The sequence below is a fragment of the Tamandua tetradactyla genome, chromosome 25 (genome assembly GCF_023851605.1).
Source record: "Tamandua tetradactyla isolate mTamTet1 chromosome 25, mTamTet1.pri, whole genome shotgun sequence".
Taxonomy (NCBI): domain Eukaryota; kingdom Metazoa; phylum Chordata; class Mammalia; order Pilosa; family Myrmecophagidae; genus Tamandua; species Tamandua tetradactyla.
Window position 1 is genome coordinate 28,087,157 of NC_135351.1, and position 15,907 is coordinate 28,103,063.

Genomic DNA, 15,907 nt, shown 5'->3' on the forward strand with positions numbered 1-15,907 from the left:
ATTTGTTCAAAACTGAACTCCTGATTTCCCACAACTACAATGCCCCCCACCACACACAGCCCAGCCTACCCCCAAATGTGCTCCTCTTGCATCTTAATGAAGAGCAATGCCATTCTTCCACATGCTTAGGCCTAAGCCCTGGAATCATTCTTAGCTACTTTTCCCCCTTACCTTCAATATTCAATCTATCAGCAAATTTTATGGATATGCCGGTATTAGGTCTGGTAAGAGCCTAGCAATTCTCTTTTGGTGTATTTCAAGAGTCTTCTTATTGGCTTTCCAGCTTTTTCCTTTTATACCTACTCCCCACTCCTTTATTTTCACCCACTCCCCCTCCTTATTTTCAACACAATAAGGGATTGTTTTGAAAGGTAACTCCGCTTATGTCCCTTTGCTCAATGCCCACCAATGGCTCCCCATCTCACACAGAGTAAACACTCAAGTTCTCAGAATGGCCTATAAGGCTTTACAGCCCAGGAACCTCTCTGATCTCATCTTCCATGGTTCTCTGGCTACAGTGGCCTGCTTTTCCTCAAACACTGTCCCCCAGACATCCATATGGTCAGCCTTTCACTTCCTTCAAGTCTCTGGCCATTTGTCAGGAAGACCTTACCTGACCACCATGCCTTATCCCTTTCACCGTGTTTTATCTTTCTCTATAGCATGTATCTCCAATGGAAGCGCCATATTTTTTACTTGTTTATTTGACAACTGCCTATCTCCCTTTACTAGGATATAACTCCACAGTGGCAGGCACGGCACTAAATTCCACTATATGCCAGAGCCATAATAGAACAGATCCTTGCACACAGTAGACATTCAATAGATATTTGTTAAATGGATGTAACCAAAAAACCGTATGGACCTTAATAGCTCATAAGCTCCTCAGGGGGCCACATCTCATTTTGTTATTCTTCTTTAAAGTTGCTCTGTAAGTACTGATTTTGAAGTATTTATGCAGAGATTCTAAACCTGATTCTAGACTACGCTGAAATTGGTAGAAACAACACCCAGACTTAACTATCTACACATCCTGTTATGAAGAAAACAGGCTTCCTAAGATTATGTCAGATATACTCAACTTTGGTCAGAGTCAGCCTGTGTGGGAATTCAATTCCCTACTATTAAGTTTAGGCTCAAAAGAAAGAGAAAGCAACTGCCTTGCAGACTTTCAGAAGTCTTTCCTGTTTTTTAGTGTATCCATTTGTAACTCTTTTTAATAGCAAAATCTTTCTTCCCTCAAGCAAGTTAAAACTACTCAGAGATGCCTAATAAAGCTAGACATTCCTGCTTCTCGAAATGCTTAGCAACCAGGAGCTAAGTGGCCCCCACTAAATGTGCATGGGTGTGTGTGGCAGTGCGTTTAGCTCTCTCCTATTGCGGCTGTTTTAAAAAGGCTTCCTTGTTCTTGAATTAACATGCAGGCCGAGCAGACACATGCTGGTCTGCCTTATGGAACCTGGGGCAGTGGGCAGGAGCCAGCACTGTTTGCGTATGATCAAAGCTCTTCTAATCCTGTGTAATCTCCTAATGTAAAGGTAATGCATTTCCAATTTGTGGTTTTGGGGGGAGATGTTCCCTGAGGCCTGGTACACTCACTGCTTGGTGAATAGGAGGCGAGAAGTGCCTGTGGAAAAGCCAAGAAGATAGCCCCGAGGCATGTTAGTGCAATGGTCACTCATTTCAAGGAGGTCCAAGGGCTCCAGATCTTGGAGGCTGTCAAACTGGAATGACATGTGAATCAAGTGGTGAGAGGAATCCCTTGAAATGATCCATAAGAGGCATAAGTGGAAAGGGCCTTGGACACTTCCTGTGCACTATTTTCTTTCACCAAATTCATTGTCCAAGAAGATATTTAAACTTGGGTTGGGAGAAGTCTTTCATCCTTCTGTGTTTCTCCCTTGTATGACATTGCCTTCTTTTGCACCCCATTTCCTCATCCCCACTCAAGGCATTCTAGATTGCGCTTCTGTTTTGGACCATTAATTTTTCATCATCCTTCCAGATCAACTGGTATTACAGAGCAATATAATATGGTGACATATATTCTCTTAAAAAGAGGAATTAGCATTAAGACCCTACCAGCAGACAAGGGGATGGGCTGGATGGAGGGATGGTTAAGCAACTGTCAATGACCTTAAGAGGTAAAATGAGTTGAAAACTGATGCCTAAACTAAGAATCTGCAGGCTTTTTCTGTAAAGACCTAGATAGTAAATATTTTAGGCTTTGTGGGCAAAGAGATAAAATTGAGCCTATTATGTAGATACTTATAAATAAAAAGAAAAAAATGTTCCATACATTTTTTTTTATTAACGGAAAAAAAGAAATTAACCCAACATTTAGAAATCATACCATTCTACATATGCAATCAGTAATTCTTAACATCATCACATAGATGCATGATCATCGTTTCTTAGTACATTTGCATCGGTTTAGAAGAACTAGCAACACAACCGAAAAAGATATAGAATGTTAATATAGAGAAAAAAATAAAAGTAATAATAGTAAGAACAAAACAAAACAAAAACCTATAGCTCGGATGCAGCTTCATTCAGTGTTTTAACATGATTACATTGCAATTAGGTATTATTGTGCTGTCCATTTTTGAGTTTTTGTATCTAGTCCTGTTGCACAGTCTGTGTCCCATCAGCTCCAATTACCCATTATCTTACCCTGTTTCTAACTCCTGCTGAACTCTGTTACCAATGACATATTCCAAGTTTATTCTCGAATGTCGATTCACATCATTGGGACCATACAGTATTTGTCTTTTAGTTTTTGGCTAGACTCATTCAGCATAATGTTCTCTAGGTCCATCCATGTTATTACATGCTTCATAATTTTATCCTGTCTTAAAGCTGCATAATATTCCATCGTATGTATATACCACAGTTTGTTTAGCCACTCGTCTATTGATGGACATTTTGGCTGTTTCCATCTCTTTGCAATTGTAAATAACGCTGCTATAAACATTGGTGTGCAAATGTCTGTTTGAGTTTTTGCCCTTAATTCCTTTGAGTAGATTCCCAGCAATGGTATTGCTGGGTTATATGGCAATTCTATATTCAGCTTTTTGAGGAACCGCCAAACTGCCTTCCACAGTGGTTGCACCATTTGACATTCCCACCAACAGTGGATAAGTGTGCCTCTTTCTCCGCATCCTCTCCAGCACTTGTCATTTTCTGTTTTGTTGATAATGGCCATTCTGGTGGGTGTGAGATGATATCTCATTGTGGTTTTGATTTGCATTTCTCTAATGGCCAGGGACATTGAGCATCTCTTCATGTGCCTTTTGGCCATTTGTATTTCCTCCTCTGAGAGGTGTCTATTCAAGTCTTTTTCCCATTTTGTAATTGGGTTGGCTGTCTTTTTGTTGTTGAGTTGAACAATCTCTTTATAAATTCTGGATACTAGACCTTTATCTGATATGTCGTTTCCAAATATTGATTCCCATTGTGTAGGCTGTCTTTCTACTTTCTTGATGAAGTTCTTTGAGGCACAAAAGTGTTTAATTGTTCCATACATTTTATCAACAAATTTCAAAGTGAATAATAATGATCAAACTTTTTTTTTTTTCTGGCCTGCTAAGAAGTATTTAATTCTTTTTCTTTGGCATCGCATTTTGCTTAATTGGGGTTTAGGGTCAGTATTCCCTATCATCAAACCGATTTCAAATGGTCATTAAAAAAAAAAATCTTTCAGGCTATGCAAAAATAGGGGGTAGGCTGAATTTGGCCTGCAGGACATGTTTGTCAACCTCTGCTTTAGACAAGAAGGGTGCAGAGAGTCACTGACTCACTGTGAGTAATTTTCTAAACTTCTCAGCATTACCTGGTAGGTCATAAAGGCATAAATATCTTTCTTTCTGGGCATATTGCCAATGTTAGGAAGACTCACAGGGTTTTTTTTTTCTGTCGTTTGTGCTGTAGTCCGTGCTGTAAATAATAAGATGTGTTGTTTTTTCACATACAGAGGATGATGCTTCTGATCTCCCCCTACAGTTATCTTCCAGGTTTGGAAGAGAATTTGGATTGATCCATCATCAGTCCTTCCTGCTACACCTGGCATCATTTCCAGCTTCCCTGACCAGCTATGTGCCTTGATTATAACTTCTACTGAGTGGTGTTCAATACATATTTGTTGATTAGTTCACAGCAGATTGACCCTATTAACTCGCTGCTTGCCCCATGTAGTATTTTTAAGCAACTGAGTTGATATTTGTCCTCCCAAACATTTGTGTGCACATTTTAGTGCATTTATATACAAATAGACATAAACAGATAATCATGATTTCCTCCAGTAAGTTTTACCATAGAAAATACTTTAATAACAGTGGGAATTAAAAACACAACAACAAAACATCATTAAAAGGGACACTGTAGAAGCCTCATTTAAAATTTCAATTACTTTCTGAAAATGTTGTAAGATATATATAATTTGAAATTTCAGCCAGTGCTATCTTTAGATTAGAGATGTTTTAACAAATATAGGAAGCCCAGCCTTTCTCAAATTCCCTTTTTTTTTTTTTTTTTTTTAGAAAGGGAGGAAGGGAAGGAAAGACAGAGAAGGAAGGAAGGATAGAAGGAAGGAAGGGAGGAAGAAAGGGGGAAACATTTTCAAACATTTTCTTGTTTTATTATATTTTGTTTGTCCGTTTGTTCTTTACATGGGCTGGGGCCGGGAATCGAACCGGGGTCCTCCGGCACGGCAGGCAAGCACTCTTGCCCGCTGAGCCACCGCGGCCCGCCTCAAATTCCCTTTTTAAAAGAGCTTTGTAAAATGGTGATGGGGGAGGCAATAACTGTGGTGTGCTTACCACAAGTAAATATTTATCCAGGAAATAGGTCTTGTACACTGTTAAAGATATGCTCAATTTTCTCCACTTCCAGAAAAGGCTGGAACAAGGGGACTCTCTCCACAAGAATACTGCCACAGTATCTACTGTTCTTTGATATACAAAGAATTTTCAGACGAAGACTGATTGGTTGAAGCTATAAAAAGGGGGCACAGAATCACATATTTTATTCTCTGCCAAGCATTGGGGTTATTCTAAGCTCTGCCTTAGTCACATGGTGTGGATCAGATAGCAGCCAGGCTTGTTAATTCATGAGCCAGAGGGACCTCTATATTCCCAAGAAAGCACTTGAGGTGAGTAGTCTCAATAGCTTTGCTCCACTCAACTTGTGTCTTTAAATAAACCAGCTCTTCGTGGCAAAGGCCAGAAGTAGAAGAAGGAACTGTAGAGATTTGGGAAGCTGGGACAGCTGAGCAAAATCAGTTTTATAATACCTAGTATTTATATAATAAGCCCTTAATGGTTTTCAACTGTCTTGTATATTATCCCCTTTAACCTCACAGCAAATTTTTTGGAAGTCAATTGTCATGGTCACCACCATCATCACCCACCGATATCACCACCACCACCCCCACCACCACCACCCCCATCCCTACCAACAACATCATCACCACCACCCCCACCCCCACCACCCCCATCCCTACCAACAACACCATCACCACCACCCCCACCACCACCACCATTACCACCAACAACACCATCACCATCTCCAACACCCCCATCCCCACCAACAACACCATCACCAACACCACCACCAACACCATCACCAACACCATTACCAACACCATCACCACTAACATCATTATCACCAAGCATAAGTAAAAGAAGGAAATTGAAGCTTTTGAGGGGTTTGGTAACTTGCCTGAGGTCAAACAATTAACAAATTAAAGTAGGACTTGAACTAGGTCTTCTGAATCCAAATTTTTGCTCTTTCTCCTATGCTACCTTTCTTCAGTTTGAAAGTCTGAATAGTAAAAACCAAAGATTGTTTTTATTTCAATAAAATTTATTAAGCACCTACAAAATAAAGTGTGGTATAATTTTCTCCTTATTGTCTTACCAGCCTGAGGGCATAGACAAATAACAGGGCATCTGATACCAAATATTAATTTTGTTTACAGTTCAGTCATTGGACCACTTAAATGCATGCTAATGAATTTATTAACATTCATTAAGTGAAAATATATCACTTAAGACTATAGAAAAACATCAAAAGAATATATTGTGCAGGAGAAAAAACAAATAGTATTTTTAAATTACACACTGTCATATTGATAAAATTCCAAATCTCCTATAACTAGTCTGTATTTGAAACGAAACTTAAAATCAAAGATTTTAAAACAATGGTAACTTCAGAATTTCTGTAAGCCAAGTACTTAGCAGAGCAATATGTTCGGAGAAAGGGTTTGGCATTATCTGAAAGCAAGTATGTTATTTTTACTCAAATGGTAGAGTGCAGATTACTCAAAACAGCAATGCTTTCTCAAAAGACTTTATTTAAAAAAAATCATACTTTGCATTAAGTATGATTAAAAATTTTATTTTTCAGTTTTTGGAGATGCTAATAGAGATCAGTAGGAGACTGAAACACACCCCTCTCCTAAGACATTCTTGGTTCCCCTTCAACATAAAAACCAGGAGATGAAAAAAACTTTGCTTTTCCTAACATTTTAGTTGTAGTTTATCTGAAGACAGGTAAGAGCAACTTCCACAAATCATATCTGCATATCTGATTCTTTGGCATATTTCTCTTTAAATACTATTTCATCATTGCATTGTGAAGTTATAAATTGAAAGAAAATCCCACCATAGAAATGTTTCTATATTTATTTCCTTGCAGAGCTTTCTAAATGCCAATTGTGCCAGTTTATGTACCCTAGACAAGCCATGTTTTAATCCTGATTCATCCTGTGGAAGTAGTTGTTTCTATTAATCCCTACTCAGTACTGTGGATTGGAAACTTGATTAGATTATCTTCACAGGGATGTGACTCACCCAATTGTGGGTATTAACCTTGGATTAGATGGAGATGTGACTCTACCCCTTTACTGGAATTCTTTAAAAGAGGAAACATTTTGGTGGAAATGAGAGACCCAGGAGAACTACAAGAGCTCACGCAGCCAGAGACTTTTGGAAATGAAGAAGGAAACGCCCCAAGCTGGAGAGAAAGCTAGCAGATGTTGCCATGTTTGCCATGCACCTTTCCAGTTGAGAATGAAATCCTGAACTTCATCAGCTTTTCTTGAGTGAAGGTAACCTCCTGCTGGTGTCTTAATTTGGACATTTCTATAGACTTGCTTTAATTGGGACATTTCACGGCCTTAGAACTGTAAATATGCAACTTAATAAATTCTCCCTTTTAAAAGCCACTCTGTTTCTAGCATATCACATTTTGGCAGTTAGTAAACTAGAGCACCAATGTATAGGAAAAAAAATTTAACTGCTCAGCCAGCAGACTCAACTTCTCATTTGAAAGTTGTTATTTTCTTCCTGTTTCTTAACTCATTACTTTATACAGTGAATGGACAGTTTAGCATGAAATCAAGAGAGAAAAGGAACCAGCTGGTCTTCCTATGTTGTTGTTTGAATAACATGACATAAATATTTAAATTTTTAACTCTCAATGATCTGAAGACAAAGAAGAAAAAATGTGCAGTGCAAACGTAGCACCATTATCTTATCACTTTCCAGAAGGCAGTAACTTGTTCTTTCTTCTCTTTATTTTATTTAGAAATGATTATTTCCTAGGGTAAACCTCATAATATAAAAGATGAAATACCCTTGGAATCTTTTTTCCTGTTTACTAGGTTTTCTACCCACGAAAATCTTTACCAATCTTGAAAACAAGGTTTCTCTCTCCCTCAATTGTGAAGAGATAACCTGCCCTTCAAAAAGTTCACATTTTTCTCACCTTCATATTTTAATGTTCAAAAATTTACCTTGTATCCATCAGTGCCTCCTTACATATCTTCTGCCTGATGCATCTGTCAAGCAAACTGAAGCATGAAAAAGGTAATAGATGGAAAGTCTACATGTGAAAGAATGACTATAATAGAAATTTTTATTAATTTGCCTTTTGTAGTAAAACTTGCTATTATTCCTTTTTTTTTTTTTTTTTACTTTTCCTCTATGGGATGTCCTCTACTGGCCTATCCTTCCATAGCCTGTCTCCATTGGGCAGTGATTGTAAACCAATGGCCTATCTTCCACCCTAGCCCAGGCAAAGGTGGGGCTGGAGCCGTGTGTTTCTACCTGAACAGTTCAGTCTCTCTGATCCTGCCCTCCTGCAGGAGCTTGTTGCCCTGGCTTCGATAGGATATTTGAAGTGTCTGCTGAGGGATATCCAGAAAGGTGTCCTGTGTAGCCCTAGTGCCATGAGCTCAGGGATGCCCAAACCAAGGACAGGGAAGGTCAATGAAGCAGGCGGGGAGCTGCCACAAAAGCAAGTCCACCTGCAGACCCCTGTTCGGCACAGATCCTCCCCTTCCCACTCTGGTATTCACTTGTTCCAGCTTCCAATCCTCAGGTAGTCTGTCCGCTATTCCATGAGTTCCTGTGTAGTCCTGTCTGAATGGCTTATGCCTGCCTTTTATTTTTCTATTTTTATTTTATTATTATTATTGTGTTTTGCGTGAGCAGGCACCTTATGCCTGCCTTTTGATTGTCATGCAGTACAGGTCAAAATTTTTCTCTTAAAAATATCAATGGTGGTGATGACTACACAGCATTGTGAATGTAATTAATAACACTGGATTGTACATTTAAATGTGGTTAAAATGGGAAATTGTGTTATGTGTGTATATATATATATATACATACACCATAATAGATTTTAAGAAGATGAAAAAATATCTAAACAGGATCAAGCATATTGCTTTTTTTCTTGAAGGGAAATTCTAGATGATTGATGAGATCTGCTGTCTCTACAGCACAAAGTGAAGTGGCTCTTCAGTTTAAATGACCTGGTTTGTCTATTGACAAGGACTAAACGGCTCACATCCATGACAAATCTCTCCTTCACTCTGGGGCGTGCAGATTCTATGGAATCAGACCATCCAGTGGGCCTGGCACATATACATTTCAAACTCCCCAAACACCAGCATCTTTATACAGTGGAATGCACTGAATGTTAAGGAAGTACACAAATGTTCACTATCCCACCAACACCTGCATTTTGCCTTTTGTTTTCCTTCTCCCATTTACATTTGCTAGAACTAGTCACTTTTTTTCTCTTTCTCTCTCACTTTTCTCTGCCCTTCTTTTGGTATTCAAAACAGTCATTTCAATTTCACTAGTCTAACATCTCTTCCTTCTTTAAAATCTTTTATGCACTGTTTAGGGTGATAATAAAGTTGTAGTAATGGAAGGTAGCAGAGCATTTTAAAAACAATTAATGCCACTGAATTGTACACTTATAACTGGCTAAAACAGCAAATTTTATGTTATACACATGTTACAATTTAGAAAATCTTAAAAATACCTTCTGCCATCAACTTAATTTTAAACATCTGAGTTAAACATAACAGAATTTGGCAAATAATTAATAGGAAGATTTAGTCATCCAAAAATAAATACGAAGTTAGCAAGCTGACACTTGTTAAGCACGATATACTATGGGAGGCCTATTTATTTGGAGAAATCACATCTCTTTAATAAATATCCTGGTTTAAGTAAGTAAAATGGCTTCTATCTAGGAGACAGGAGGTAGGGCATACTCCCAATTTATTTTAACAAGTTAGCCATTACAACTACACATTGCTTTTTCTTTTTTTAAAAATTTGCCACATTTATGATGGATAAGCACATACTTTTAGTTTTCAATTCAAGTCCTAGGGAAGACATTGAAGTATATTTTACAGGATTCCTAAAAAGACCTTGCTGGCTACTCATAAAGATACTAAAATTTAAAATGCATTACTTATAATATTGGGCCCCCTTTTGACGTGGATCTGATATAAATAGGTTACTCTGAGGTCATTAGAGAACATAAATCAAAGGAGTAGACTGGTGGCCAACACTGCTTGCATAGCTTTAGTGCAATGTGCTATTTTAGTTTGTGCCCCTGAAATGACACCATCTCTTTGGCACCAGCCAAAGAAAGCTTCCTAGACATCTATGGGAAGAGAATGTTTTGTAGGAATCCAAGAGAGAGGTCACACAGGCATGAATTACTGTGGGGAAGTCTGTGTCTGCTCCAGACTCTGTGACAAATAAAACAGGGAAAATACTTCAACCAAAGCACTTATCCAGGAATCCAGGGTGGAAAGTGATCCAAGCAATCTCAGCAGCTTCTTCCTGCCCCTTTTCCAATCTCCTTACTTGGGTTGACTCAAGAACCCCAGAAAAGCCTGCATGTTTTTTAGAAGGATCCAACATAGGTAAAAATATTTATTATATTTAAGTGTTATAAAGCATGGCATACCAACTCTGCAAGGAAAATTACTACCCTCGCCACTACATGGTATAAGCCACTCAGGGGTGAAAATCTCCCTGACAACATGGGGTGTGACTCATGGGGATGAGTCTGGCCCTGGCACCATGGGATTGACAACACAAAACCTTCCTGACCAAAAGGAGGAAAGGAGGTGTAATAAAATAAGGCATCAGAGGCCAAGAGAGATCAAATAGTGTAAGAGGCTGTTCTGGAGGCTGCTCTTATGCAAACTTCAGTTAGACAGTGCTAATTGTCATGGTTTGCTAAACCCAATCAACATCACTCCTGTTTGTGGAGAGCCGCCTCCCGGGTCAGGCCTAGTGGACGCGTTGCAGCCTGCTCTAGAGTTCCCCCCGCCCATCGAGTGAGCAAAGATGGCACCCGCATCCTGCTTCCGCTTATGACACACACACCCACCAACCCGATCTACCAATCACCCCTGTAAACGTGGCTGTAACCTATTGGGTTCGAATTATGTATATAAGGTATTACCCGGACGGAGCGGGCGGAGACGACCCACAGGGAGCCGTACCTGACGGCCGCATAGAGGTTGTCCCCCCGCGGGATATTTCGCCCGCGCGGAATCTGCCTGAGAGTATGCAAGCTTGACTCCAGTAAAAGCCTGTGCTTACGACCGCCGTGTGTCTCGAACCCGTTTTTACCGCCCGAGTCGTTTTGTTTGTGCCCATCTCTCTCCCCCTGTCTCCCTCGCCGGCCGGGGACCTGACACCGAGCGAGACGGCTACCGACAAGTGGTGGCCCGTACGGGGAACCTCCTTCTGCTGCCTCTCCCCGAGCTGGTGAGGACGTGCTTCTCGGGTTCGCGGCGGACCCTCCGCGCCTGATCAACGTGAGAGGGTAAGTGCTTCCTATTACGTGAGAGTTAAGGGCTGTGGGCGTTCAGGTAGCCCCAGTGAGTCGGGAGAGCTCCCCGATTGGTTAAGGTCCAGTGCCGACTGCAAGCATGGGGCAGTCAGGAAGTTCACCTTTATTACCCCCTTTAAAAACCCTTTTGAAGCAGCGGGGCATCTCAGTTAGGAAGAGTTCCCTCCTGCGGTTCCTTGAAGATGTTGCTACTTTTGCACCTTGGTTCGCCCACTCCGGGAGCCTCAGCCTGCCTTCTTGGCTGAAACTTGGTAATGACATAGAACGGGCGCGCCGGACGGGCCTTTGTATGGACCCGATCCTGGTCCCTATCTGGGAAACCGTCCGTGCTTGCCTTGAGGCAGAGTCTACTTCAGGCCTCAGTCCGTCTCCTGCCCTGCTACAGGCACGGCACGCGCTCCAAGAAACTCAGTCAGTTTCGTCTGCGGACGGCTCCTGTAAGGGCAAGCCACAGGAGTCAAGTACTAGTTCAGACAGCTCTGACTCAGAGTCAGATGGCGATGAGACCAATGGGGCAGACGCGCCTCCGTTGATCGATTGGGAGGGGCCTCCTATCTCACCCACGCGACCTTCCGCCCCGCCAGCGTCTGCTGCTGCGCCCCCGGGGATGCAACAGTTTCCGGTGGACGGTTTAGGTGATTCCCCCAAAGGCCCTCCCCGAGGGCTCCCCCTGGTGGCCATACCGAGTAGGTGCACTGATCCTTTGCTAGACCCGAAACCCCCAGCGGGCTGGTCAGGGGAGGGGCAGTTACGGCCGTGCCCCCCGCCCGAGTACACAGGCCCACAGGATTTTTCGTCGTCAGGTAACAGAGGGAGACATTTCTAGAAGTGGAACCCCTTTTCAACATTTAGACCTTTTGGCATGCTGGGTGGTTACCAACCACTTAAGCCAGAGCCAGCCTCCGAAATGTACCCAGTTATTATCAATCCCCAGGGTAACAATCAGCATGAGCCATATGATTACAAAATTTTAAAGGAATTAAGGCAGGCCGTCCATCAGTATGGCCCCAATGCCCCTTTTACCCTGAATATGGTTGAAAACCTTTCCGCCCTGAATCATACACCCGCAGATATTTTTCAGCTGGCCCGTGCTTGTTTACCACAGGGCCGATATATAGATTGGAAAGCATGGTTTGAGGAGCTAGCTGAGGAACAAGCCGCAAGAAATGCAGCGGGGAGACATGGCGGATGGAATGTAGATATGCTGTTAGGGAGAGGTGTCCACTCCCAAAATCAAACAGGGTTCCCTCAGGAAGTCTACGGACAGATCTTTCGCTGTTTCGTGGGAGCCTGGAAAAAGTTAGCAGGCCAAGGAGAAGCTCAAACTTCACTTAGCAGCATACATCAAGGCCCCACTGAACCATTCGTGAACAGAAAGGGGGGATAGGTCACGGCTTGTCCCCAAAGGCTCAACTGTCTATAGCCTTATTTACGTACAATTTTTTAAATGAAAATTCACAAGGAATGACACCTGCCCTGCAACACACCACCCCGAGTCCTCCGCATAGAGGTCTAGTCCGTTGGAAGGATGTCCTGTCGGGGCAATGGAAAGGCCCTGACCCGGTGCTCAGCTGGGCCAGAGGCTCTGTTTGTGTCTTTCCCCAGGAACCAGGACGCCAGCCAGTGTGGATTCCGGAAAGACTGGTGAGAACCGTGATACCGCCCGGGGGCGCCGAGGAACTGCTGCCTAACAAGTCAGCAAGTCTTCAACCTGAACCATCAGACCCGGTCTCCAGCTTTACTGATGATGGCGACGACCAACAAGATGACAACAAAAGTGCAAGTCACCCTCCGACTGATTGGAGAGGGAACCAGCTTTAAACCCCCCTCCCCCGCTATTAGCTTCCTTCTAACTTGCCTTTGCCTTTTCAGTACATTCGCAGCGATCCGAGGCGACGAAACCTTCCTTTGGGGCCTTTGGCATCACCCCCCGACGCTGGCTCCTTTTTCCGCAGGGTCTCCTGCCTCTCCTCAGCTCTTCACTCGTATTCAGTCTTTAGATCTCCGTCATCTGCCTTTAACTAACAACATCTCATCTATGTCCTTTAATGAATCTTTCCCCCTTACCGACGACACATTGATCCTCTCGTTTGCCAATCTCTCGGTCCTCTCACCTGCCAATCTCTCGGCCCTCTCATTTGCCAATCCCTCTATATCCAACTGCACTACTTGCAACTCCTCAACCGAGACCTGTGTATCCGCTTGCGGTCCACTGAGACTTGGAGTCTTACTTGAATTCGTTAACCTCACAGCCAAGCAGGCACAGTCCTGTGTGGGAAGTCTTAATGACACAAAACGGTGCCTCAGTTTTTCTGGGTTTAGACCTACGACCAGCACGTGCGCTCGAGACCTGGATGTTCCACAACCTCCATTCCCCCCCTGCGCGCATGATCTTCCCAAAGTCACCACCTTGCAGGAATTTTTCTGGCACCCCTGCCAGTCAGTTTTCCATCCTTTCCCTCTAAGTGAGGATTGGTGGCTCTGGTCTGTGAGGCCCATGTTACGCGATTATTCCACAATCTCTAAACTCCAGAACTATACTACTGCAGGTGCATGGAGCACAGTGCACCCATGCCGTGAGCCGTTACTCAATCCCATACACTCCCGTGTCCAAACTTTCGCTCAGCATCACGTCTGTAACCCCTTAGGGGCTTGCTTAGACTTGCGCTATTTTATGCTCCTGAACGGCACCTTGTACAACACCTCAAACATTGCCAGTAGCAACGAAACAAATTGCACCTTTTCGGCCGCTGAGGGGTCATACGATAGCAAAAATTGTTCTTTTCAGTTACACCGAGAAGTTTGCGTGTCACCTCCTTTTGCTTTTTTAGCCTCTGAAAGCGCAGATTTCAATTGCTCTGCAGGTCCCTGTCGCCTATCTGAATGCTGGAACGGATTCCCTGTCTTCAGTATTTTGGTGTATCGCCCTAGCTATGTCTGGCTCCCTGTTAATACATCTGACTAGGTAGGCCCTGTCTCTCAATCCATACCAATAAATAAGTTTCCTTTCTCCAGTCACAGGTCAAAACGACACATAAGCAACTGGCTGTGGCACACTGCCGGGATAGTTTCTTCTTTGTTTGTCCCGGCAGTAGGACAGGCAGTGCTTCAAGCCTGGACAACAAATCAGATTGCTCTGACGATGGACACGATCAACACCTTGGCCAATGTCACCCGAGATGCGCTGCTACGCCATAGTCAGATGCTGAGCCTAAATTCCCAGGCTATTCTAAAGCTTCAGGCTGAAATAGAAGAACTTGGTCTGGAAATAGATGGACTTTGGAAAGTGCTTCAACACGCATGTGATACCCGGTGGCTCTTCATTAAACTCTGCGTTACCCCAGTCAGAGCAAACGTAACCAACTCCACCGTCTCTGACTGGCTCAAGAACACTTATCTCCCTCCTTTTACTAATCTCTCCCAACAGGTGGAAGCAGATCTCCAAGTGCTTCGGGGCATTAAGTTAACCCCTGTTGACTTTGACCTTTCCAAACTGGGCGAGACTATAAAAAATCTGTGGAACCAAGTCACCTCATGGTTCTCTTGGCCCAGGTTGACCACTTGGATTCTCTTAGCAGTGGGACTATTGGTAGTTCTGCTCATTGTCAAATGTTTGCTGGAACGCCTGTTCCAAACTCAACAGCAGCTGCGCGTCACCACCATGTTAGCTATGTCACTCGCCCCTGATGCTCCTGGCGACACCCGCACCGTTGCCCTGTCCTCCCCCTCACCGTGTGACCCGTCTCGGCCACTCAGGGCGGGACGCTCGAAAGCAAGGTCTGCTGCAAAGCCCATGGCTGTGTCCCGGGTATAAAAGGCGGCACCAGAAGTTATAATTTTAGCCATGAGTTGGTCTCTAGGCAAAGTTGCGGTCCTGGCCAGACTAGACTTAAGCCATTGCACAGAGACACCAGTGGCACCCCCGACTCTGGTTGCCGCTCTCCTGCTCCTCCCGTAACCCAGTTGCGAGGCGAAGCACTGCAGGGAGAGTCACGTGGTTTCCGGTTCACGGGCTCTCCGGTCTCTATATGAGGAGGCATTCTGGTTGGTGCCTAGCAAGCCTAGTCCAGACTCCCCAAAGCACCAAAACATGTAGTGGGCAACTCCAGCCCACGGGAGCTCACTCATCAATGGAGACACTGGGTCAAAATAAATAAAAAAGGGGGAGATGTGGAGAGCCGCCTCCCGGGTCAGGCCTAGTGGACGCGTTGCAGCCTGCTCTAGAGTTCCCCCCGCCCATCGAGTGAGCAAAGATGGCGCCCGCATCCTGCTTCCGCTTATGACACACACACCCACCAACCCGATCTACCAATCACCCCTGTAAACGTGGCTGTAACCTATTGGGTTCGAATTATGTATATAAGGTATTACCCGGACGGAGCGGGCGGAGACGACCCACAGGGAGCCGTACCTGACGGCCGCATAGAGGTTGTCCCCCCGCGGGATATTTCGCCCGCGCGGAATCTGCCTGAGAGTATGCAAGCTTGACTCCAGTAAAAGCCTGTGCTTACGACCGCCGTGTGTCTCGAACCCGTTTTTACCGCCCGAGTCGTTTTGTTTGTGCCCGTCTCTCTCCCCCTGTCTCCCTCGCCGGCCGGGGACCTGACACCGAGCGAGACGGCTACCGACACCTGTTGACTCTTAAGAACACTTAGGGCTTGAACTGAGACTCTGTAAAGGTTTCATGCACTAGGTTTGCCTTCCTGGAACATATAATTCCCAGAGGATTCTT

General features: G+C 43.7%; 2 protein-coding genes across 6 annotated transcripts in view; one reads left to right on the plus strand and one right to left on the minus strand.

Moving 5' to 3' along the window:
- Nucleotides 1-15,907, minus strand: part of RIPOR2 (RHO family interacting cell polarization regulator 2) — a 252,946-nt gene that overhangs the window by 119,258 nt on the left and 117,781 nt on the right. The gene's annotated exons all lie outside the window — the stretch shown is intronic.
- Nucleotides 11,002-14,363, plus strand: LOC143669187 (uncharacterized). Its single transcript, XM_077143803.1, has 2 exons — nucleotides 11,002-11,148; nucleotides 12,781-14,363. Exon 2 carries the CDS (start codon nucleotides 12,920-12,922, stop codon nucleotides 14,138-14,140), a length of 1,221 nt encoding a protein of 406 aa, XP_076999918.1. The 5' UTR covers nucleotides 11,002-11,148; nucleotides 12,781-12,919; the 3' UTR covers nucleotides 14,141-14,363.

Coding starts and splice junctions, on each gene's coding strand:
- LOC143669187 (XM_077143803.1), top strand. CDS start 12,920: ATGATGGCGACGACCAACAAGATGACAACAAAAGTGCAAGTCACCCTC.